Source organism: Triturus cristatus, chromosome 12 (genome assembly GCF_964204655.1).
Source record: "Triturus cristatus chromosome 12, aTriCri1.1, whole genome shotgun sequence".
In the NCBI taxonomy this organism is placed as follows: domain Eukaryota; kingdom Metazoa; phylum Chordata; class Amphibia; order Caudata; family Salamandridae; genus Triturus; species Triturus cristatus.
Window position 1 is genome coordinate 197,328,748 of NC_140595.1, and position 25,329 is coordinate 197,354,076.

Genomic DNA, 25,329 nt, shown 5'->3' on the forward strand with positions numbered 1-25,329 from the left:
TTACTACAAATTTGACTTTTGTTCAAGGCAATTAAAGATGTGATGGGTTTCATGGATGTTGCAGCTCATTTTCATGGTTATTTCTACAGGCAATTACGGAGGCTTGTCTGTCTTTAGGGTGGTTATTACTTTGTGGCATCTTTTCATGGAGAGCCTAGCAACTGTATGTTGCGTCCTTGGAGATTGCTACTGATGTGGATTGTCTGCATGAGATGACTACACATCGTCATTGTGTAGACTTTTGTTGCTAGAGATGTGGCTTGCACTCATTGTGGTTACCGCAGATGTTGCTTGTATTCATATGAGCACTACATGGGTATCTTTGAGCCATTGTGATTACTGTGTATGTGGGTCGAGTTTAGCAAGACATTACTATTTCTGAGCTCCGTGTTAACGTGTTTCAACAAGACCTGGAGCTCGTAAAGGAGAGCTAGCCGTGCAAAATTCAAACCACATTGCTTGTTTCACACTGACTTCAGCAGCAGGCGGTGTTTGCACTAACCCATTTTGCATGGTTGTGTATGAAGAGAACTACACGTGTGGCTTGTGTCCATAAATTCTACTGCTGCTGAGTTTGTGTCCTTGTAATTTAAGGCAGATGTGGCTTGTGTTAAACAAGAGAATCATGCTGCGGCAATAGACTTCAAGCGAGGTGTGCATTTTGTTGTGGATGTTCTCATCTGTGACTTTTACCATGGAGTATGTACTGGTGTAACTTGTGTCCATAGAGATTACTGCACCCATGGGCTGCGCCAGGGAAAATAAATTATAAAACTATATATTAATACTGACCATTACACAATCAATTTGATCTCGGATCCCCCGAAATATAAAACAACCGTGAGCAAGGGACCTCACCATTTCAGGCATCCATTCTGTTCATGACCCGGGTCCAGTTCCAGCATTCTTTTCCCTGTGAGCCACCTGTGGTGCCTTAAGCATTTATTCTACCAGTTGGACGCCCACTTCCGGTGACCTCTAGCAGTGATTTGTTCCAGGATGTGTCCTTTTTGTGCAATTTGACCATGCATTCACCAGGTGGACACAGTTCATTTAGCCTTTGACCAATATCTATCAGGTTTTGGTCAAAAACCTTTGTTGTGCTAGGGGCTTTATGTGCAGCACCCTCTGCTTCTACTAAAAGCCTGTGTGGCATATTGTCCTTCGATCGCATTGTAAGTAGCACCATCCCTGAATGGTGGCTGACATTGCCAGCCAGGCCCTCACACGCCTGCCTGTGGAAGAGGCGGCGAAGGATGATGAGAAGATTGTGCCTGGGCAATGAGGCTTTTCCTACAAGTCTTGCTATGCAGAGGGGGACCACCCTAATAAGATGGGACTGCCCTAACCTCCGCCCCTACCAATGGGAGTTGGAGATGCTGCATTATATGTTGTTTATTAGGATGTACCAGAGTGGCATGCAGCAATATACATTAATTTTGTATCGTACTTAATAGTATACCCTAGCACTAATTCCCCAAGGAGATATCCATGCACATTACAAACACCATACCACAAACCATTGGATGAGAAGAAGATGCAGCAGTTTCAATGGTATCATCGCATATACCATTACATTAGATACAGTACAGGCAATCCCGGGGGAGTTTTTTTGTACTCTATGAAAGAACGAAAGTTTGGTAGAGATCATATGTTGGTCAGAAGTGAGTTCCATAAGTTTGTTACTGCACCTCTGATTGATTTCACCCTCATGAGGTTTAGAATCTTGTTCTTTTCAGATTGAGATAGTTAGCTTGTTGGAGCCGTATGTTGGCTTTGTTTGGTGAATCGCCTTACATGAGAGGCACATACTTAGAAATAGATCCTCGCCCCACTGGAGAGTCAGATTGTCCTCTTATCAAAAAGAGATATGCCGTACCAGTGCGAAGCATTCTTAAGTTTCTCTGTCTCTGGTGTATTGGGATACACCAGAGGGCATGCAACATTCATCACTATGGCAGCCTCCAGTCCCACAGACACAAAGTCTGGCACTGGCTTTGCAAAGGTGTAGGTGAACGGGTACTCAGAAGATACGACTCAAACACCTTGCCCATCATAACAACAAAAGATGACCTGGTGACACCGGTGACTGATAACTATAATTATTGGCTGTGTCAAATCCAGCCTAATCCCATATGTACAACGATGTAGAAAATCAAAGGAGAGGGAGAATAGTAGAACTGAGTGGGAGATATGAAGCTCAGTGAGATTTAATTGTGGCATCAATCAAGTTTGCCTATTTGCACCTGCACTATTAATAATCCACATTTGTAATGCGCGAACAGTCGTCCGTAAGGGTCTCTAGGCGCTGAGGGCTGTCGGGAAGATTAAGCAAGTTATTGCCCAGAGTCACATAGTGCTGGGCAAATCTGGCGCCGGGGATTGAACCGTGAGCCCCCGGGTTCCGGAGTAAGTAACCCTGGCCGCTGCGCCACACCTCTACACTAATTACATCTATGAGCTAATCTTACAACTAACAGAGGATGTTTCAAAGTTAGGACAGGAATACAGTCTGACCCCAATACTGCTATATGCAGATGAATTGTTCTTAGCAAGAACCCCAGTGTTGTGCATCAGATGCAAAGTCCTCCAGAGCAGCAAGAGACTACATCGGAAGAGCTGAAAGAAAGTTGTAGAAAGAGATCTTGCACACTTGTAAAGTCTACCCTCGGCCTTCCTACCAACTAATGCAGCATATACTTGTATTGAAACCAAAGCAGACACAGCAGCTTTTACCAAATCCATCAAGAGAGAAACCACCGCAAATAACAATCTAATCCACTTATGCTGGAAAGAAAACCTGATGCCCAAAGCAGGCAAAAACAAAAGAAGGAGATCTTCAAGGAAGCTGTGAAATTGGGCATTGAGGAGATTTCCACCCAGGGACAAACACCCTGCACAACTGGGTAAAAGTAATTGTCACTATCAAATCAAATATATGAAAAAATCTCATTGATAAAATCCACGACGCATTAGGCACACTTAAAGGAGTTTTCTGTCACAAAGTATTTTACTACAATAGATTTGCAAGAACATGCATGGTAACATTCAGATCACTAGAGGAGCTTGGGAAGTGGTGTTGAATGAAACAGGGCTGCACCTCATCCTCCTGTGCCCTCTGTGAAACGTGTCCCAGAAAAATAAGTTACAGCCACTACTGAGAGGTTCTGCCATTACCAGACGAGATGAGAGGGTGACTTACCGACTGTCAGATCAAAACCGACATCACGGAGAGAGTCCTAGCTTTTCCAATATACTGGTGGAAAAAGACCCATAATAAAGCAGACAAATTAGCCACAAAAAGCATAGCCTCCGCCCAAGGCGGATGGTCGCAACAGATGAAGATAGCAAGACTGCTAAACCTAGACTGTCCATAAGGGGCCTATGACAAAACAGCCCACATAATAACTTCAGTGAGGAGCTCCAAATAAGGAGACAAATCGCACACAAGTAGGAAGTTGTTCTCATTGCTATCAATCAGATTGGCCTTCTATACTGAACTTAAGTGTAAAACTTGAGGGTATCTTCTGTGCCCATCTTTTCCTATTGCCACTCCTTCTCTTCTTTTCCATTTTAGGTCAAAGTCTGGTTTGCTAAAGACATCTTGAATGCATTCTGAAAGCTTCCTTTGGAATGCATTTCGTCCCTTGCTTACCACTGGCTTTGTGTTTTGTAATTCACAGTTGCTTGTTTTCAATTTGCTGACTTTATTTGTTTTAGGCTGTCCACCATGTATTTGTCTTTCCCGTGGATCAAAGCCTGTTTACCCCTGCTCCTTGTATTCTTACCAGAGTGCTCGCTCTCTGTAAATAAGCCTTAAAAGTGTGTTCCTATCTTGTAACATTTGCTGTGCATTCCAAGACAGAAGTCAAGTGTCAGGGTGTCAGGACCTGGCTTCTGAGGGAGTTTGGTGTTTACTTTTATTTCTCTGATTTAAAAGTGAGAGCATTTGTGTGACAGGTTTGCTGGCTACTGGGGGAGTGAAGGAAAGTCTTTTTCTAGCACACAACAAAATGTAAATGTCTATAAATGAACAGTGACATATTCTGAAATATTTGCATAGTTGGGAAAGAACAAATGAAGCAAATTATTTTTGATTTTTGAAGTGTGGTGGATGCAAATATTTGAATGCAATCAAAACAAATCAATACACTGTGTGATGCCATTTCCACACATTATCGTTTGTGTGCTGTATGGTTTTATCAGTAAAACTGTATATCTGTGCAAATGTAATGGTAATTTCATGTGTTGTCTGTAATGTCAGTGTGTACCACACCATGTATACTCCACATTACACCACTTCACCGTACAACATTCTGCTCCACTATGTGACACTCTACACCCCTTTACTCTACTCCACACCCCTCAGCTCTATGACCCTCCATGACATGCTACTGCACTGCACTCTGACATTCTGCTCGATGCCACTCCTCTCAATGCCACTTCACTCTAAGCCACTCTCTTCAATGCTACTCCACTGTTCAACCCTCCACTCTAAGGTCCCTTTACTCTATGATCCTCGACTCTATGTTCCTCTACGACACAACACTCCACGCCACATCTCTCTTCGATTGTCTACTCTGCGAGACCCTACGCTACTGAATGCCACTCCAACTTTTTCCACACCACTCTACAAACTCCAGTCTTCGCCACGCTACCACACTCTACACTACCGCACTCCACACTGCACCACTCCACTCTACACCCCTCCACTTTACACCCCTCCACTCTACACCCCTCCACTCCTCTGACACCCTACTCCATGCTGTCACCCTACTCCATTCTGTTCCACTCTACTATTGACACTCTACCAAACTCCCACTACTCCACTCCATGCCACTTAACTTTCCTCAACTATTGGACGCTCCACTATACACTACTCTATGGCACTCCATTCTGCAGCACTCTTCACTCTGTGCCACTCCACTCTGTGCCACTCTACTCTGCAACACTCTACTGTGTGAAACTCCACTCTGACACTCCAATTTATGACACTATAATCTATGATACTTCACTCTATATGACTATCCACTCATCAACACACTACTCCACTCTATGCCACTCCACTCTACAATAATGACTCCACTCTACACCACTTTACTCTACTTTACTATATACCACTCCACTTCATGACAATCTACTCCACTCTACGCCCCCCGTCCACTAAACAACACTACGCCACTCCACGATAATCTTCTCCACTGTATGCAACTCCCTCAATTCCACTTCAAACAACTTTACTCCACTCTATGCCATTCCACTACCTACTCCACTCCCATCTGCTCTACGACATTGTACTCCCTCCACGACACTGCACAATACTCTACAACACTCCACAACATTCCACTCTAAGCAACTCCACAACAGTCAATGCCACTCAGTGCCCCTCCACCACACTCCACTCTACGACTCTCCTCTATGCCAGTAACTTTTAGCCATGGTGAGCAGCAGCCACGCGTGTACAGTGTGGCTAAAACACATTGGCAATGCCAATAGGTCTTGCGTAGGAGAGACCTATTGGCTTTGCCAGTGCTTGTTTTTTCTCCCATTTCAGTTTCCACTTTTGCTGCAAAGCACCTGCTTTTATAGCCACCTAAAGTTTTTAGGAAAGATTACTTTCATGATTTTTAATATTCATTTTTCACCCTTTTCTTCCCCCTCCCTTTTAATATAATTGTATTTTGGTTGTGTGAATGGCAACGATATAAAAAATGGACTCTTAATAGCACACGCACAGACAGGGTGCCTATCTTATTTGTGTGTAGTTCATTTGGCACAACACAATGAGGATCTGACAGTTTCCGAGGAAGTAAGGCTCCACTATGCGCTTCCTCGTGCCTTCAACTCTGAAGTAGCCGGCTTCACCTTAGTTCAATCCTTTATTTATTGCTTGACTTGTGGCTGATCCTTTTGAGGACTATCTTCTATTAATAAGCACCTGAGAACCTGGCTCTTCCCGGAATAAGTCACAACTTGCCTGTTTCAGTATTGCGTGTAGCCTGCACCCTGGTAGGGCTTGATAAGTAAAATTATCACTCAGAAGCACATTTATTGTACCGTATCCAGATCGTGCTAACATTTCTGACTGTGTTTTTCACTACCAGGCAGCTCTGTCTCCTCCTGAATGCAGAGAATATCTTCCACTCCATGGCAGACATCCTACTCCGAGAGGACGACCTAAAGTTTGCCTCCATCATGGTGCAGACTCTGAACACCATCCTTCTGACCTCGTCGGAGCTCTTCCCGCTGAGGAACCAACTCAAGGACCTGAAGACAGCGGTAGGTCCTACTGCACCCTTGGGGGGTGATAAAACTGAAGCTGCCATCAGAATGCCCAGTATACAGCAGCCAAGGTGCAAGGCTCACCGCTGCCCTCCATATTGCCAGGCCGGTTGTATGTTGGAACAACGAGTTCCCTAACCACGACTTCCCTAACAACGAGGTCGCAACCACAAGATGGGCGTAACACATGTCCCCGCGGTGCAGGGGGGGGGGCGCCCGAGCTGCAGGGGGCCCCCTCAGCACTGTACTCAGGCCTGACAGGTCCAGATTAAATCCGGAGCGGGGCCCCCTCTGTGTACCTTGCAGGGGGGCCCCTCTGTGTACCTTGCAGGGGGGCCCCTTCAATTTTCGCTACGACACTGAACCACGACCTCGTCCAAACCAAAAAAATGTTACCACGCATTCCTTTACCACGCTTATCGTGGTAAAGGAATCCGTGTTAAAAAAATGCTTCCCAACTAGTACCCCGATCCCCCACCCCTTAAAACGAATTCCCCCCACTCTAAAAATGAACACGATCACCCCCACACACTAAACTAAATTTCTCCTACCCTTAAAATAAATATGATCACCAACACACCCTAAAAACAAACACGATCACCCACACCCCCCTAAAAATTAACCCCAAACCCCTAAAAACTAACCCCAAACCCCGTATACTAACCCCAAACCTCCGCGCTCTAAAAACAAATTCCTCCACTCTAAAAATAAACATGTTCACCCACAAACCCTAATAACTAATTCCCCCACCCTAATTTTAAAACACGATCACCCCCACACCCTAAAAACAAACACGATCATCCACACCCCCTAAAAGAACTTAACCTCCATAAAACTAATTCCCCTCCCTAAAAATAATCACTATCTCCCCCTCCTCCTAAAAACTTACTCAACACCTTATAAACTAATTCCCCCACCTTAACAATAAATACGAACACCCATACCCCCTAAAAACTAAACCCCAACCCCTGAAATTTAACACTAAACCCCCCCACCCCCTGAAAGTTAACCCCTCTTACCTGTTCCTCTGCAACGCTCCTCCGAACTTCGCCCTGCCCGAACACTAGACCGACTCAGCCTTAACCACGCACATGCGTGGTTAAGGCTGAGTCGTTGTTCGGGCAAGTCGTTGTTGGGCTTGCGTGACTCCGGAGTCGTTGTTCAGGATGTTTTCCATGTTAGGTTCTCCTTGGGAACAGCTTGGCCTGCACTGAGAGCGAGTTGTAAAATGCTGCCGCTGTGCTGAACACCGGTGTATACAATGACCACTGGGCTCCTACAGGTGGTCACTCTACTCTGCTGCTGGTGAGAAGGTGTCTATGGCCGTCCCGATGCCTACTGTGATACTTCTCCTCTGTTTGAGATACTGCATCCCACCTTCTTCCTATACCCAATAAGCAATGTGTCAGAACATTGGGCCCAATGTACAAAACTGTTTTGCGGTCGCAAAGCCTGCGATTCACTAAAAACTGGAGTTCAGCTGCAAAGCAGGGAATTGCAATGCACAAAGGACACACTGCGAGCGTGAAAGGGACTGGTCTGCTATTTAGGTTGCAAACCTTTGATCTGATAGACATCCTAAAGGGACTGCTATCCCCTTCACACAGTGGGAGCTGTGCCTTGTGAATGCGTCCATCTGACACTAGGGGAAGCAGACAGTGGTTCTTCAGACCCAGTGCATGCTACCCCAATGCGATTCAGAAAAGAGCAACTTTTTCTAAGCAGGAGTGCAGGGACTCTTTTTTTAATTTTTTTAAGTTTCCATTCAGTGAATGTGAACGCAGGGATGGTGCCCGCTATCCCTTTTAGTGCTCTATGCCTCAACTTGCGGCCATTCACACGGAGTCCCCAAAAGACTTCTACTTTATGCATTTCGTGAGGCAGTTGTTTCTGCAGCTCCCTGTGAATGCCAGCTTTACAACTTATTTCAACAGATAAAGTGCTCAACTCTGATCGGGTCCCAAACCCAGTCTTTGTGTAAAAAACATTGAGTAGTTTGAGACCCGACCTTTGTACAGGGGCCCTTTTGTACTGTGTTTGCTTGCAGTGCATTTTTAGGTCTCGCCTGACCCAGCGCATGCGCTGGTCTGGCGAGACATTGTGAGAGGGCTCCAAAAAGTGCTACCAGGCCAGCCTAGAGCTACAGTGCGCGGGCGCGCGCGTAGCGCTTTACCGCGATTACTTTCACTTTCCCGGCCGCACGGCCCCTTTGAGGTTTGATCGCGATCACTTTCGCGGCCGCACGGCCGCTTTGATGTTCTCTGTGAGGCTTCAATAGATTGCAGCAGTTAAAACAAGCATTGGCATAGCCAATAGGTCTCGCTTTTGGGACCTTATAAGTGTTTAGTTATGCAACTGTTGCATGGCTAAACACTTATAAGGTCCCAAAGGCGAGACCTATTGTTTTTTACTTGAGTGTTGCCACATCCAGCACCCATCATGCTCTCGGCCTCCACACAGCTGTCACTTGATGTGCCCCACAGTGGTACCTGGAGTCTTCTAGGACCAGCTGGAGACACGTCAGGTCCTAGATGTGTGAATCTCAACTCTTCGGGCTGTGGTTTTGAAGGGTGTAGTAAGAGGGAAGGTCTGATGAATAACGCAGTCTCCTTGTGAATGTGGGCCCACAGTTGCGCCCAGACGGCAGCCCTCCCACTGTGAGGCTAACATCACCTTACACTTAAGTTCTGTGGAAATCCAACATCGTTCTTGTGTGTCTCCTCCCACAGGAGAGTCGTAACCTGTTCTGCTGCCTGTATCGCTCCTGGTGTCACAATCCTGTGGCCACCGTCTCCCTCTGCTTCCTCACCCAGAACTACAAGCACGCCTACGACCTCATCCAGAAGTTGTATCCTTTTGGTCATGGACATACTTACCCACTTATTCCCAAGTGTCATCTATCACTGTTCCAACTTTTGTGTTGCTGTCTCCCTGTGTTAAGTATTTAGGTATCTTTTACTAGTTCAATATTTTCTGTGTACTCAATTCCTTACACTTTTCTGCCAGCTGTTCAGTTGTGTTTCTACCTTTTAGTCTTTCTTTCTTTTTTTCATCAACTGAAAAAGAATCTCTCATTCATAAATTCAATTTTTCTAGTCTTGCTTTCGCTCATTCACTTTAAATTGACATTTTGTTCTCACTGCCTCCTACATCTGTATTTTGTCTCTTCGTGAGAAGTGGTTTCTCTCGCATCTCCTTTTCCTCCCTGACTTTTTTGCTTCTGTTAGTCTCTGGAATCTCTCTTCTGCTTTTCTATAATTTGATTTCTCTACCTTCTTTTGTTGCATACCTTGTCTTTGTGTTTTTTCCTGGTCATTGTATCTTTCTCACTTACGCTTGTCTGTGTAATTCACTCCTCATGCACTCTTTTTCCTATGAAGGAGGCACCGTTTTGTAAGGTTTGACTGAGGGGGAAAGCACCTTGGGTGGCAGGAGTAGAAATAGGATGTACAAACAGGGCCGGCTTTAACGCTGGTGGCGCCCCCACGTTCCATGACCGCCTCCTTGGATTCTCTCACTACCCCCTGCAAGATATTGATAAACACAGCGCCCCCCTCCACAGGTAAGCGCCCAGTGCGGCCGCACCAGTCGCACTGCCCTACAGCCGGCCCTGTGTACAAACCTTCAGAAATGGCGCACAGGAAATGGAAGGTGATTTGACTAATCCATACTGAAAACATTTATGCTGTGGGATTCATCATTCCTAGTAACAATGGTAGGGTTGCAAGAACAGAGCTAGAGGCTGTGGGATGTGGAGAGAATGCGCTAGAAATGGAGAAATGCTTAGAGACTACCGAAGAATAATGCATGAAGAGACATGTCTTGGAGGGGAGGAGTGCAGAGAGATGCTGTGAGATAGCAGGTTACGGAAAGTAACAACAGAGGGACGTGTGGGCTGGAGAGTTCAGTGAGCTGTGAGTGGATGCAGAAGTCAGAGAGAACTTCTTACGATGGATAAGAGCTGTAGTGTACAATCCTACAGCCAGATCGAAGCTGGTGAACGGTGAGACTACTTGCGGAGGCCGAGGCTTGAAGATGGGGCTCCTACATAGAGCTTGAGAAGTGGAAGAGCTAAAAGTAACCGTGGAAAGCCCGACTGACTCATGGTGACGGGGTGGTCATTGACAAGAGTGTGTGCTGGATTTAGGTGCCCTGAGGCTAAAAAGAAGTGGACCGGGGAAGGCCGCATATATCCCATTCTCTTCGGGTTCTCATCCTTGACAGATTGCTGCAGCGGGGACCTGGAGGTCACCGTGGATTTCCTAACAGAAGTGGACAAGCTGGTGCAGCTCATCGAATGCCCGATTTTCACATGTAAGAAGCCACTTAACTGCTTGTCTTTTTCTTGTCCACAATGGCGTGTCTGCGTGCGCCTGCTATCCTGTACTCTGCATTAGGCCGTTCATGTGTGTGGACCTCAGGAGTGTGTGCGTGTGATATACATTCATATGTATAATCGTGCTCTCATGCGTGCTGCTGCGTGCATGCGGAGGGAGGCCTGCATGCATGCCCTGCTGAGGATCGCCCTCGCTGTAGCGGGAAGTAGAGCGGAAGTGATGCCGAGTGCGAGCACGCTTTCAGAGCGAAGGCCCGCCGGGGACCGGAGCGTGCTGTGCCCCTCAAGGCAGATGGCCTCGCCGTGAACTGAGGCTCACAGAACGAGTTCGCAGCCAAGGAGAGGCTAGCGGACCCAGGCAGCGGACCCCGCTGCGAGCACAGATGCATGGCATGTGTCCTGCTCTCTGCGCCTCAAAACAGCAGAATTCAGCTCGGATCACTGTCAACACGAAACAGCGAACCTCAAAACGCCAGCTGCTGGCCAGGATGCACCGCGCAGGCCGTTTGCAGCGAACCTCGACCTTTGTGCAGCATAACGCTGTGTGGGCGATGGTGGGCTCCGATCTCGCAAGACTGGGCACTGTGAAGACCACAGATGTCACTCAACCGCGGGAAGAGACAGGCTGCAGCTAATATCGATATTATGGCCCCGAGACTCTAAAACGCACCGGAAGACCGAATCACCAACAGCACCTGCTTCCGTACATACAGGTGACGCTGTCACACAAGCAGTGAAATAAAAACGCTGAAATAACCTTAGAGCGCCTTCTACAGTTGCTTGGTTGAGTTGTGTATTTGTTGTGATGTCACATGCATTCACAGAGGCCTTGAGCTACACCAGAGGTATGGAGGTGCTGCAAGCTGGCCAGGCATTAAACCAGCCCAAGCACAGATCAGAGGTGAGAACTCGGGTGGTGCCTGACACACAAGATCTTATCAAGCAATATATTGTAAGCGCCTCCCAAGACCGAGAGTTATGAGACATAAGGCAGGGACTTTCAGACGACAACCCTCCGGCAAAAACAATAACCCAATATCGCTTACCACTGCCCAGAAATGATTGGGAGCAGCAAGTAGCCGGAGTGAACGTTTGTTTGCTCTGCATCATTCACCAGTTTCGTTTAACGCATTTTCAGGCGAATGATTAATTTTCAAGATGTGCAAAGGGCCGTGCAGAATATGTGTTCAGAGTCGCACAAATAGATGTGCTGCTGTCCTCGCCCAGTGACGCGTGCTGCCCCTTCCTCGGCCACTGATCCCTGCGTCAAGTCACAGTGTGCACATGAGCAGGAATCCGGCACAGGGTGTGCCCTGAAGGACTGCAACACGTGCTGCACATGTGACAGGTGAATCCCTTGTTTGCCACACGCTCTGGAGTGTATTATTGCAGAGATCTTCTTACGAAAAATGAAATAAAATCATTCTTCAGTTACAAAAAGCAGTCGTACAGGTAGCAATTTAGAATTACAATATTTTTTCAGCTCTGTTCCTGTGACTGTTTGTTGCCCTCAGTTGTGTCCAGTGTATCCTAAGGAGACTCCAGAGAAATTGAGTGCCAACAATCAGGATGTGTAGAATTATTTGCTATGAGACAGTGCGGGGCAGGCGTTTGGCCAGTGTATGTTAATGGGGAGGTGGGCTACCGTCAGACCTAGTTCTTTTTAATGGGGAAAGGCTGCGGCGCTATTTAGAACTATGTAGCAGCGTCGTCCACAGGATGTGACGTCAACAGAGTCCATATAAGTCCTGACGCACTGACGTCAGTTTCTTCCATGATCTCATTCCGCGCTAAAACGCTGAGCCACTTAGAGAAACTGCTAGGAAACAGTGTGCCCAAGAATACATTTCTATTTGTAAAACATTTATTGTATTTTATTTCATTATTTTATTTTATTTTTTTAAACTGGAAGGCACGATAATGCCAGAAGGGATCTGGAAAAGGAAAGGACATCCCAGTTCTCCATCACTGTTCATATTGTCATTTTTTTGTGTTAAGGTCTAGCGTTGGCCAAGACCGTTTCATTTTATTACGATTATATATGTTGGTCTGCTATTGTGTCGTTCATATTTTAGTCCTGCCCACTACAGCATGCAGATGTGCTCATGTGAGGGTAGGAGAATTGTGCAATATATACAATCTATTTACAAGGACCTGTCTGGTCATTACAATAATCAGAGTAGAGATACACAGTATTAAGGAGATACAGTCAATCAATCACTGTTATCTAACTGTTGGTACAAAGCCAGTACAGATATGTAGGCAATAGTTGATGTTTCAACCCCAAATATAGAGGAGCATTCAGTCCTTAGAACAGGGTCTTCATCAGGACAGGGTGGAGCCACCTATAGGTGAAATGAGTTGGAAAATCGCAAAATTAATACGGGTGACACGGACCATGTAATATGTATAATATATGAGAGGTCAATTAATGTTCACCTTATTCCTCAGGGAAGATGTCCGTGGAAAAGATCAAATAATTGGGCCCACAGGCTCTTATGGCAGAGGGACGAGATGTCGCAAGGATTGTTTGAGTGTTAATGGCACGTGCTGAAAGTAATGGAAAGCACATCAGTCTATAGCAAAAAAGGGGGGAATGATTTCTAAATTTGCGACTACTAAAATGCACTCACTCATCAAAAATGGTCAACCACTAAATGGATGATCCCATCAGCATCGGCAGAGAGAGAGTCCTTATTAGTTGGAATCCACCCGTATGCAGGAGTTATGAGCACATCTCCCTGCACAATTCTTTCACTTTTCCTCGGAGCACCTTTCATGTAAATTATATTGATTACTCGTTTCATGTCAAATGATGATAACATTTCCTTTTGAATTTGAACTCTAATTGATTAATGTGGTTATTCAGGGTGATGTGTTTTGATGAAATGTGTGCTTCTACTGTGACCACTCTTTCTGTGCTATAATTGACCCAGGTCCAGTGAGAAGTGTGGCTCAATGGTTAGAGCGGCAGACCTCGATGCAGAGCACTGGTCCGGGACCAGGGTTCGATTCCCGTTGCGGCAGGGTCTCGGGCTATAAATTCCGCGGACCGGATATTCTCGCCTCAGTGCCTATTCTAATCATGGGTCCCACGCTGCAACTCTGGGCAATAGCTTGCTTAATCTCCACAACGGCCCCAACAGCGCTGGGATGCCTGGCCTCACCATGGAGGTGCCCAGGAGTGGACACCTCACATGGAAAGCCAGGAAGGGTTCCTTCAGCGGTATGAGTACAGCGCTGAGATACCTGTAGTGGTGATCGGCGCTATATAAATACCTATACATTTACATTTACATTACATTTTTGGCTTTCCCCAGTTATTGTGTAACACTACAGCATGATCCAGTGGGTCAGCCAAACTTCACTTGCATTCTACTCTGTCCCTAGAGCACATCTGCACCCAAAGTAGTTCCCTTCATTGACAGGGACTACTATTGCAAACCGTGCTTTTTGAAGCTAAAAAAATATTTTTGGGTTTAGACAATTCTTTTTAATACATATTGGTTAGGGTGCGACAGGTCCTCCACCGATACATTTAAAAAAAATAATGAGACAGACATTGGCAAACCCAAAATTCACCTGTTGGCTTTCCCAATGCTAATGTTTTTTGCCAATACTGCACAGCATCGGCAAAAAACATTGGAAAAACTAATAGGTCTCAAAGGTGGGACCTATTAGTTTTGTCAGTGCTTGTTTTTTGTTAGAACGCTAGAGCATGGCTATGTTAATTTTATTTACATTGGCAGCTGAAGGAAGACTGTGTCTAGTTGTTTTTAGAAGGGAACTGCCACATGTCTGTGCCCAGTGCATTTCATTAGGGAACTGGAGCATGGCTGTATTGATTTCATGTAAATGGGGCACTGGAGCGATCTAGGAGACGTGTGCCCATGCATTTCATTCAGCATCAATGCAGGCCTTTGCCCAGTGCATTTCAAAGGAAAGCCTGGGCAGTGGTAAGCCTGGTGTAGCAAGCCCACGGTTATAACGAATAGTGTATTGTTGGTGCCACCTGGGCATGGCTATGCCCCTTGTATTGAGGTCAATCGTGATATCCATCAGTGTACCCATTTGGTAAGTTAATTCAGTTTTGTGGGTTGCTCTGATCTTTGACTCTCACTTTCTTGTCACCAAGGGCCCTCTTTGTATATCTAGATGCAAACGGTTCACTCATATTTGGTCCCAAATGCAGGCGGCAGGTCATAATTTCCAGCGGTCCAGTATAATTTTATGACTATTGGGCTCCAAATTGGGATTTGAAATTGACATGTTATCCTTGGAGAGGGCAGGAGTTGGTTGCAATGAGCTAGGGTGATAGTTGAAGGCCTGCGTGACCAGGTTGTTTATGGAACACTATTCCACTGCATTCCAACCAGCTATCTAAGTACTAATCTGATTCCTCATCGCCTTCAGTCAGAGTATTGATATGGGCTTTTAGAAGACCCTGAGAGATTTATTTCCCAATCTGCTTCTCCTGCGACAAACTCTAGAGAGTCTGTTTTACTGACTGCTTAAATTAGCAGACTCCCAGAATAAGACTCAGACCTTAACGGTACAGCTTCTTCCAGGTACCACGATTTACTGTATATCCTCAAGGTTTCCATCCTGGTGGTGACTCCTGCATAAAGATTTTAGTGTTGAAACGCATCAATACTACAATGGCACATTTGTGGATTTGTCTGACAAGTTTTTTTTTATCCATAATTATATACACCAGTATGCCTGCTAAAATGACCACTATGCTAACTTGGAATGATGCATATTTTAATATGTTTACACTTCTGAAGCAATTTCAAAATGTTGTCTGTTTTGGTGCCTTCAAAATATCTCCAGGTAGGGATGCTCGATTCCCGGGTAGCCGGTACTCTGAATGTAATGACCTAGGAGATCACTTTCAGTGTCAGAATATCTGGACTGTTCTTCAGCATGAAAGCGAGTTGTGGCCTTGACTGCATGCTGGATGTTCAGTGTGTTCATCCCTGAGTGATACTATCATGCAGTGTGTGGTGTAGATGTAATAGTGTCTCAGCATGCTTGTCTGTCTCCTCAGATCTGCGCTTACAGCTGCTGGATGTGGAGAACAACCCATACCTAATCAAGGCTCTGTACGGGCTCCTGATGCTCCTACCTCAGAGCAGCGCCTTCCAGCTCCTGTCGCACCGACTGCAGTGCGTGCCCCATCCGGATCTCATGCACAACACGTGAGTAAATGCACCAGCTCTCCAGGTCTGGGGTTTGGCACAAGGGAGGGAACTTTCAACCACATTGCGCTTCTTTGACATTGGCCACATCTCCATTGATCATGATTGGGTAGAGCACTTAAAATTAGTTTATGGACTGTCTAACTGACATAATCCAAATCTTGTACGAGGAAGCAGATGTAAATTTCTTGATTTAAAAATAGTAATGGACTTTGCAGTTTCACTTGGTGATAATTCATTGCCAAGATTGTGATTTTGTTTTCAAACTCCCTTTATTATTGCCTCCTACTCATCATGTCCCTTGAATTCTGTTGACTGCAAGTGAATGCGATTCATCAGCTTGACTACTTTGGTGACCGAAAGCAGTAGATGACCAGACATTTTGTTTGTTGACTGAGTTCTTTACTTAAGATGAGCTGAATCTCTTTGGGCAATAGCAGCCTGTAGGAAAATACCCTTTTTGTGTGGTCACCCCGATTTTTTTTGTTAGATTTTATTGCTGGTGTTTTGACTGTGAACCCTGGGGGACGCTGCTGTCCAGTGTCCAGTGTATTGTGCTCTGACCCGTCAAAACATATCAAATTGGAATACACCTGATTGGTTTATATAACTTCTGTGTAAGTCCATAGTATATGGTCTGATTCTTCCTGAACATCAAGAGGGTCTTGCTCTCCAAAGAGGCAGAGGTTTTTGGGTGGCGGTTGTTGCTGCATTAGAAGATGGACCCAGCACCTCTTGATAATACCAGAGGATGAATACATCACAGGAGCTGTCGTTGTGATAGAGACAAAGGTTGCCAATACTGCGCTGCCTTCGCCAACAGGTTTTTGATGTTGCACTTAGGGCAGAATTGGGAAGGTGTACGTTCCACTCCACCCTCCAATAAGTACTTTCTGACAATACAACCTATATTTTGTCAAAGGCTGTCAACTGCTGATTAGTGCTGGAGTTCAGGTCGCAGTTCACCAAGGAAGAGGTTGCACAGAAAGGTTCGCCGGTTGTCTTTAGAGTCATTGATCTTGAAGTGTCAAACAGCTGGTCACGAAAAGTCAGTAAGAATATGTCCATTTTTAACCTCACACTCGAAATGTCTGAATGCAATAGCAGAAGAAAACAATCTGAGGTGGAGCCTGTGTCCTTGTCCACTCTGGACTATGGTAGGAATCAACACTCTTGAGACTACAACTTCTTCGAACAAAAACAAGCTACAAATGCGAGCCCAACACTAGATGATAGAGATAGCAAACCATGTGTATCTTCAGCCGCACAATCTATAAATATTAATTTACCCTAGGCTACTAGTTCCTGGGGATATTAAAAAATGACTCGGTGAGGTAGCTGATCAACTACTCCTTTTCCTAGCCGTTCAACTCCTCCATTTCCTCCCAAGAGGGTGGTCGCATTAGGACAGCAAGTCAACAGAAATGGCAATCCTCCACTGGGTGGCAGCCCCCACCTCACACATATCAGCAGCATCTTTCTTTTTCTCTCGTTTTCCAGTGGAGGAGCATCTCCTATTGCCTGTGCTGAGGCATGTTTTCTCGCAACATGTACCGCTACAAGTACGGGGGAACATGGCCTCTGATGCAGACAGGGCCATCTGGGGATGCTTTTCCAACCAGGGGTACCAACTCTCACCTTCATTGGGTCTTCACAAATTTCCATATCTGTCTTACGCATACCACTAAGCATTGTGAGGTCCCTTCACTGACCTCTGTCTTGGAGAGTGTTTCGATGAAAAGGTCATCCTCCTTCTGAACTACAAATTGAGCTGTGCAGCCCTCTGCATTATCATGTGGGACTTGGTAGAGTCATAAAAAGAGGAGGCCTTAGCCGAATAGGGTGTCCAGGTCTGGGTTATTTTGAAGGTGGATGTGGTAGTCTTCCCAGGGATCCTTCCCATCCTAAGCACTATGGGTTCATAGTAGAGGCCCCCACAATGGTACAGATTGCCTGGTCAGAATCTGTATGATCTAAACGTGGAGGAGACTGTGGAGACTGGAGTGGTTCGGTTGTGCAAAGGCGTGTGTGTGCTGGGTGAAGTGTAGAAACCCATGGGGCAGTAGGTAGTGGTGTTGGGCTGGTGCCTCTGTCCCTAATCCTATTTGTAACAGGGCCAATGATTGGCTCATACTGGACCTGCTCTTCTAAAGTAAGCCTCCACCTTTTGACATATGGAATGCAGAACATTGGTGTTCTTATGAAGGGGGCCTGGTGAGTATTATCCCCATGGAAGTGTGCACATTTCTGTTTAGGGAGCTGCAACACGATTGTCCCCTCGGTTGAATCAAACCTTTTGAGTTGAGCTTTCTATGGTGCTAGACTGGTTGGTGCTCTCAGTGTCTACTTCTGATCCAAGGCAGGTTTATCAGTGCCTCTGGTTCAATGTGGCAGTTGGTGCCGCTCTGTACGCCTTGTGAGGGCTTGCTCAGAGTTGAGGCAGTCTCTTGGTGTTGAGAAGTGTCTGCCGTCAGAGCCAGACCCAAAGTTCAGTGCTTTTTAAGAATTGAGTCAAGGCTTAACACCTTCTGAAGCAGTGCTCTGGCACACCCTGGCAATGCTTTTGAGGTCAAACCGTTTGGGGTTGCACTTGTGTGAGAGGAGAATTAGAGGTCCTGTGTGTGGTTTTCATCTTAGGTCCTGTGGGCATAAGGCACAGAGCTCTTCTCTCTTGTGCTCTTCCTCAGAGGACAGCTCCTCCAGGCTCTTGAGTCATTACGCCAGTGGACTGCTCAAGGAACTTACTTCCTCTGCCTTGGTGTTGAAGATATCCTTCTTGCTAAAAATATCAAGGGGCTTGGGCAACTCTTGGTGGTACATCTTATGGTGTGCTCAGCACTGAGGACTTTGGTATTGAAGAGTCTTTTTTGCAACAAAAAGCCTTGTCATCTTCCTTGTGGTCAAGGACCAAGCACATACTTCACAACTGGCATTGGTCCAACCAGGGAAATATTGCATTACAATTGGGAGAAAACTGGAAGGGTGTTCACTCCATAATATCTGCCCACAGTCATTCTCTGAATACGTTCAAAATCCTCAACAGAGTTCACTGTCTAGTGAGTTATTGGTCACAGGGTGTCAGAGGAGGTCTGTTCCTGGAATGGAGTTCTAGGCAGCTTACACTCACGAAAGTTGCTAGGGTTCTCTTATCTTTGGGATCAAAGTTTCAATGCTAGCACCCGGTGGCAGCTGCCACTGAGTAGCAGGGGTGGGTTGAAAATACATTTACAAAAATGACTTACCTTGCCACCGTACTGCGGCCTGCCCTCGTCCTCTTCTGTTCCTGCTTGAAGCAGGAAGCACAAACGGGCTCCCCTAGCCAATTACAACACTGCAATGCAGTGTTGTGATTGGTCTGAGCACCGTGGTTCGGCGCTCAGACAGGCAGTAGGAGCCTGTGCATGATCCTCACTAGGCTGTGCATTACAGCCTGATGGGAACATGCATAACGTGTTTCACCACATTAGACATCAGATACCAGAGGTTCCTTGCAGACACCTTCGACCTCGCAGCACCCATTGTAGTGCCAGGCATTGGGTGGATTCTGCCCTGCCTAGAGGACTGCACTTACTGATACTTGGATATACACACCTGGAAGGATCTCTGATTAATTCATTATTCCGAACTGCATTCTAGCATCACTTTAAATGCAGATGTCATATCTGTATGGCTGATGCGCTAGGAACCAATGTCACCTTACCATTGGATTGATTGGAACCATTTGAGAACAAGAAATAGACCTTGCCCTGAAGAAGTCCTTTGTTTATTGGACGAAACCCGTTAGCTGATTTTTATGAATAATCATATGAAGCAACAATAAATGAAGAAACACTACTGGAGTGTTCAGGAATTATTGATACGGAGCTACGAAATATCTTTGTGTTAATATGTTCTTTTCTGTTCTTAGGTGGTGCAGCTATGGATTTTGTATGTAAAAAAAAGTATGCATGACTGTTTGGCCGACCCAAGACGGCTGGCCAAACATTCATGTGCACTCAAGTGCCCACCACTCTTCCCCTTGCTGGTTGTGACACAGCCAAGCCCGCCCCATAAACCATAAAAATAAAATGATATTAACATACTGTTATTATCATTTTAATGAAGTGGGGCGATGCTCCTCCTCCGTAATGGAGGAGTCACCACTGCTGGCACCCAAGTTCCCAGTGAGGAAGTGACATTGATCCTGGAGCTGGCACCCGAATGTATAAACCTGATGGTGAGAGAAATCAATTCTGAAGTGGAGTCTTTGTCATGGTACACAGTGACCTTACAGAATTGCAACAGATCTCCAGGCTCGAAAAAAACTTCAAAGAGAAAAAAACCTGCAAACATCTACCCCCAACACTAAATTGAAGGAGTATGCAGAGAGCATGTGCATCTACGGACATACATGCTACAAACTTGCCCTTACTCAACTCGAATTCCACTTCCAGGGAAGATTTTTGACAATGCAATCCTGCTGTGAGTGTCCATGAATCTCAGTATCATGACACTTATAGCAGTGTTAGAAGTGCATTTCACTCACTACATTTCAGTAGTTTTTTTTTTTTAATAAAGCCCGGTTTTCTGATAAAATATTTAAAGAGGTTAATGTGTAAAGTAGTGATATGTTTAACCTAAATATACTGAATTCAAATATCCAAAGGGTCAAGTCTTTTGACGTTGGTAACCTTTCTTTTCTTGAAAGTGCCCCTTTTGCAGGAGGACCCCCAACTTTTTGCTAGATTTAGTACTGGTACTGACTCTGAACACTGGGGTGCTGCCGTCCAATGCCCTATGCATGTACTCTGACTGCTAAAGTATATGACCCTAATAAATGGTACTCGGACTGTTAGAAGGTGGTTCTGACACTATGGGCCGGACGGATTTTTCGCTTTTTGAGCACCTAATTGTTGAGCTTTTACTGTGGGGGAGCCTCATACGTTGGGACTCACCCACAGTGAACTCAGGATGTAAGAGACTGCATGGGGATTTTACTAGTGTCCCCCTGGCTTGACCAGGCCACTGCGCAGCAGCTGGAGTAAGGGACACCGGGCTGGTTACATGCAGACACGTGTACATGCATGTGCACACGTGTACGGGCTGCGCAGGGGAGATTCCTAGCGTGTGCAGAACAGGAGCAGCTACAAAGTGAATGGTGTGGCAGGACTTATGCAGTATTGGGTGGTGACATGGAATAGGCTTTATACACTGAAAAGAAACATGCCAGGGAAAGTCAGTGTGTCTTTCTGTTTTTTTAGACAATTATTCCCCCATGAGAATGTGGAGCTCATGGGCTAGATTAACTTACATTAGGCCTACTGATTCCAGACACGCACTTAAGCGGATGTGAAAAGAAGTATTCTGCAGAGTCCAAAGTCATATTTGTACTGCTTTTGGGTCATCCAGAACAGTCATATTTCTCTGAGCCAGCCATGACCAGACCCAGGCTGAGGGCTGACCTCAGCTGGATGGATTGATAACCTTTCTTCCACAAGCTAGGGCCTCCTCTCCATGAAGAGAAGATGGGTGGGGCTACAGGCTCATCCATTAGCAGCTGTCACTGGGTGCCAGACACCAGGCTGCACCAAGGAGGGAAGGCAGCGTGGGGGGAAGGGCCTTCAGAGACATGTGGCCAGAGACACTGGACGACGCGCTCCCCGTGAAGTTATCCCCCCACGGGGGGCCAGGAGCCCACCCTGGCCCCCGCCGACAAAGAGCTGCCGGGGAGCGCCGTCACGCCTACCGTTATGAGGAGGAGGGGCCCGGGACCCCATCCCCGGGCCCCAAAGAAGATGAGGTGGCAGCCGCGGGGTGCCAGGAGTCCACCCTGGCCCTCGCCGAAGGAAGGCGGTCCAAGCCGGGAGGAGGCGTCGTCGCGCCCCCCGTGAAGATGGCCCTGGGGGCCTGGGACCCCATCCCCGGGCGTCGATGTGCAGGAAATGGCGGGGGACTGCCGTTGCACTCCCCTGTCGTCCAGGAGGACCTGCTGGATTCCGAGCGTCTGCTCGCTGGAGCGGGCAGACCTGAAGACAGGAGCCGGCTCCCGCGGTAGCACAGAAGAGTGCTGGCCAGCGGGGGCAGCCGGGGGTGGGTTCCCCAGGTTGCCCTCCATCAAATGGGCATCGGGGCCCACGGTGGAAACAGGACCCCCAGAAGATCGAAAGAGGTGCAAGGGGCCCGGGTGGGACCGGGCCCCAGAAAACCGAAGGAACGGCCGGGGGTGGGCTCCTCGAGCGGCCTACCATCACCTGGGGGTCCGGGTGGGACCGGGCCCCCCACCGAAGCGGGAAGATGCGGCAAAGCCACCAGCGCGGCTCTCCCCGACACAGCGGGAGAGTCGCTCATCGATTATTCATGAAGAGGAGAGAATCGCCCCATAATGCCGTGCAGGTCCGGACCGGCCTGCAGGGAAAATCAGCTGTTTCTCTGCTTGTAGTGGCCCCAGGAGGACGGGGTCACCACCTTATGTGTGCAAAGGTGCTGGGGGAGCTGCTGGAAAAGCGCAGTCTCCCCCCCAGCACGAAAAGAGTTCCACCATAAGTCTCATGGGGACTTGGAAAGAATAACCCCTCAAGGGCTCAGCAAGCATTTAACACCTTCTAGGCTGGAACTTTTGTTCTACAGCGGAAGGTGAATGAAGAAGTGCATCAAGGAGTGAAGGGCTGATTTAGGGATGCCTGGAGCTGGGCATCCCCTGGAGGGGCAGGGGTGTAATTGCACCAGAAATGCATTTAACCTGGTTATTTCTTTTTAGGTGGATTGAAAGTCACATGTGTAAAGTGAAGTACCTGTGTAAGGTGATGTTAAGCTAAGTGGAGTTATGTTGCTGGACCTTCCTGCTTGGGGTCTGGCTGTATTTACGTAATCCCATGCTTTTACGTGTGATTCCTTTTAAAGTGAAGAGGCCTGCAGGAGAAGTGTAGTTGCCAGGAGTACTTCTTTTGAAGGGACTGTAAGTCACATGTGTAAGGTGATGTTAAGCTAAATGGAGTTATGTTGCTGGACCTTCCTGCTAGGGGGTCTGGCTGTATTTACGTATTCCCATGCTTTTACCTGTGATTCCATTTAAAGTGAAGAGGCGCACTGCAGGAGAAGTGTAGTTGCCAGGAGTACTTCTTTTGAAGGGACTGTAAGTCACAGGTGTAAGGAGATGTCATAAGCCAAGTGGGGTTATGTTGCCAGGCAGTCCTGCTAGGGTGTCTGGCTGTATATGCGTAATCCTGTGATTTCATCTGTGATGCCTTTAGGGGCTGTAATTGCAATGCATTCAAATGATCAACCAAGGTGATGAGTACTGTCATTCCAAAGTGTGCGTAAACATGGATTCTTGCTGCTGCGCTTAGGTGAAGACCCCAGACTGCTAGCCCTTAAGATATAGAGGTGCATACTTTATGGTCAGTGGGAGATGCTCAATCAGGGTCATGTGTTACTAAGGCAGGTGTACCCATTTTTAATGCTTGTTGAGGTAATGGGGTGGGTCGCCACTGGGATGGTGCCAGTGCGCAGGGCCCACGCCCCAGGTTATGTTCAACTAATTGCATTGGGGGCAAGCTGATGTGCATAAATGGGAGTGGTGGTACTAGACCCCACCCCCCTGCGGGAGGGGTGGAGATGTTATGCAATGTCACAAAGTAATTCCAGCAGCTTATGTATATTTGTAAATTGGTGCATAGTATTGAGTAGTGTGTGTGTTTAATAAATGTTCTCTTACTCTTATAAAGCAAAGTACAGACTGGACAATCAATTACTGAGTGTTATTTTTGCACACCTGCAAATGGCGATTGCTAGCCCACACCACCTCCCTTGAGTAAGCCTCAGACTGCTCTGCAACGCTAGCCTCAGGCGCTGCAATTGGGTGTTTGGTTCCCAGTGAAGTACAAATGTAGTCATGTTATTTGTGCAGGCCTCACAGATGCTGCCTCGTTTTCCAACACGGGCAATCCAGGGTTGGAAGTTAAGTGTTAATAGTGGACTTCACCACCTAATGTGCCACCACTAAAATGAAAATGCAAAGTGTGTCTCCACCCTGCCCTTGCAGCCTAGGAATGCAGTAGTAAAACTGCTAGTTCAACGTGGTAAAATAAATCTTTTGCCAAGTCTGAATCTTTCTGTTTGATAATTATAAGTCACCCGCACGGTAGGTCCTAAATGCCCATTGTGTAGAGTGCAAGGTACATAAAAAGTAGGACATGTATATTTTATGTTTCACATGTCCTGCCAGTGATAAACCTCCAATGTTGTTTTACACTGTGGCAAGGCTTGCTCTCCGATAGAAAAAGACTGGCTTATATAATAACACCTACTAATGCTTAACTTCAGCTTGGGAGTAGCTAGAAAAAGTATTCAAGCACTCATTTTAATATTAATTTCAAATCCTACTTAATGGTCAAGTTGGATTGTAAATTACTATTTGGAAAATGACACTTTTACAGTACTGTCATTGTTATACCTTCGACAGGTATGCCTTTCTGCCAGTGTTCAATGTCATCAAGAAACGGAATGGCTCCTTGATTAAGTATGAAGTGTTTCCCAGAGCTGAGACAAAGGGAGAGGGTTTGCCCTTGCCTTCACAAGATGGCCATCTGGGCTGTGCCCAGGAACTTAATTAACTTCAAAGGATGCCTGCCCATTCACAAGGCAGATGTAGCTCTCACCTGGGCCTGTCCTCATTTTTGTTCTGCTAACAAGTCAGTCCACAATCTCAGTGAGATAGGTACTGCCCCCAGAACTGGTTTGGAGTGACTACAGGGGGGCGGTTTGCCCATTATCATAGCTGCACAACTGGGTGGGCAGAGGGAGATCTGAACAGGGAAAGAAAGGCTCTGCCATGCTGGATTTAGGTAGAGAGGGACACTATAGGATAGTTTACAGTAAAATACACAGGAAGCGTGGCAAAAGTATGTAGGGTCACCCCTGGAAACATATACCCTTATTGGTTAGAGAGCGGCCAGCAGTTTCTCCCACCCACAGGCTAGCACTGGGCATAAATGTGGCACTCCAGTACCCTCTTCTGATCGCTTCTGGGTTTGTGGAAGATAGAAGAAACACTCTCACCTATTGTTATAACCGGTGAGGAGAAGTCCAGGGGCTGGAATTGCTCCTACTTGTACCCAGGAATAAAAGGTTGACTCCAAGGGCCAAATGGCTGACTTCCTGTTAAGCTACAGTGACACAAAAGCTGACAGAAGCCAACTTTCCTAAAAGGCTCAGCTGACCAGTTCCAACTGGACCTGCCATGGACTTCCCTGAAGGCTTCTCCTGGAGTGGGTCCCGACTTCTAAGTGGTATCCATAAGGTCCTGAGGCCCATAGATAAGTGTCAGAGTGTACTCCTCCTGCCTAACCCTAGGAGCTGAGACTTCCAAAATTTTTCAAGACTTTTTGTCTTTCGAATCGACAGAGAAACAGGACAACCCTGCCAAGTCAATCTGATGGAAGTACGTTGCCGCTGGGTCAAAGATTCAGGTTCCTCCCGCTTGCAGCTTTTCTACAGTAGCAAATTCGTTTCAGCAGGACGTCGTGCAGAAGG

General features: G+C 46.6%; 1 protein-coding gene across 4 annotated transcripts in view; it reads left to right on the forward strand.

Annotated features, from left to right (window-relative positions):
• The window catches only part of VAC14 (VAC14 component of PIKFYVE complex), a 1,500,963-nt gene that overhangs the window by 1,254,250 nt on the left and 221,384 nt on the right, over nucleotides 1–25,329 (forward strand). For all 4 annotated transcript variants that reach the window (XM_085639779.1, XM_085639781.1, XM_085639778.1 and 1 more), the window contains exons 16-19: nucleotides 6,105–6,279; nucleotides 9,012–9,130; nucleotides 10,517–10,596; nucleotides 15,669–15,819. In XM_085639779.1, the coding sequence (XP_085495905.1) occupies nucleotides 6,105–6,279; nucleotides 9,012–9,130; nucleotides 10,517–10,596; nucleotides 15,669–15,819 (525 nt within the window). The remainder of the gene's footprint in view (nucleotides 1–6,104; nucleotides 6,280–9,011; nucleotides 9,131–10,516; nucleotides 10,597–15,668; nucleotides 15,820–25,329) is intronic.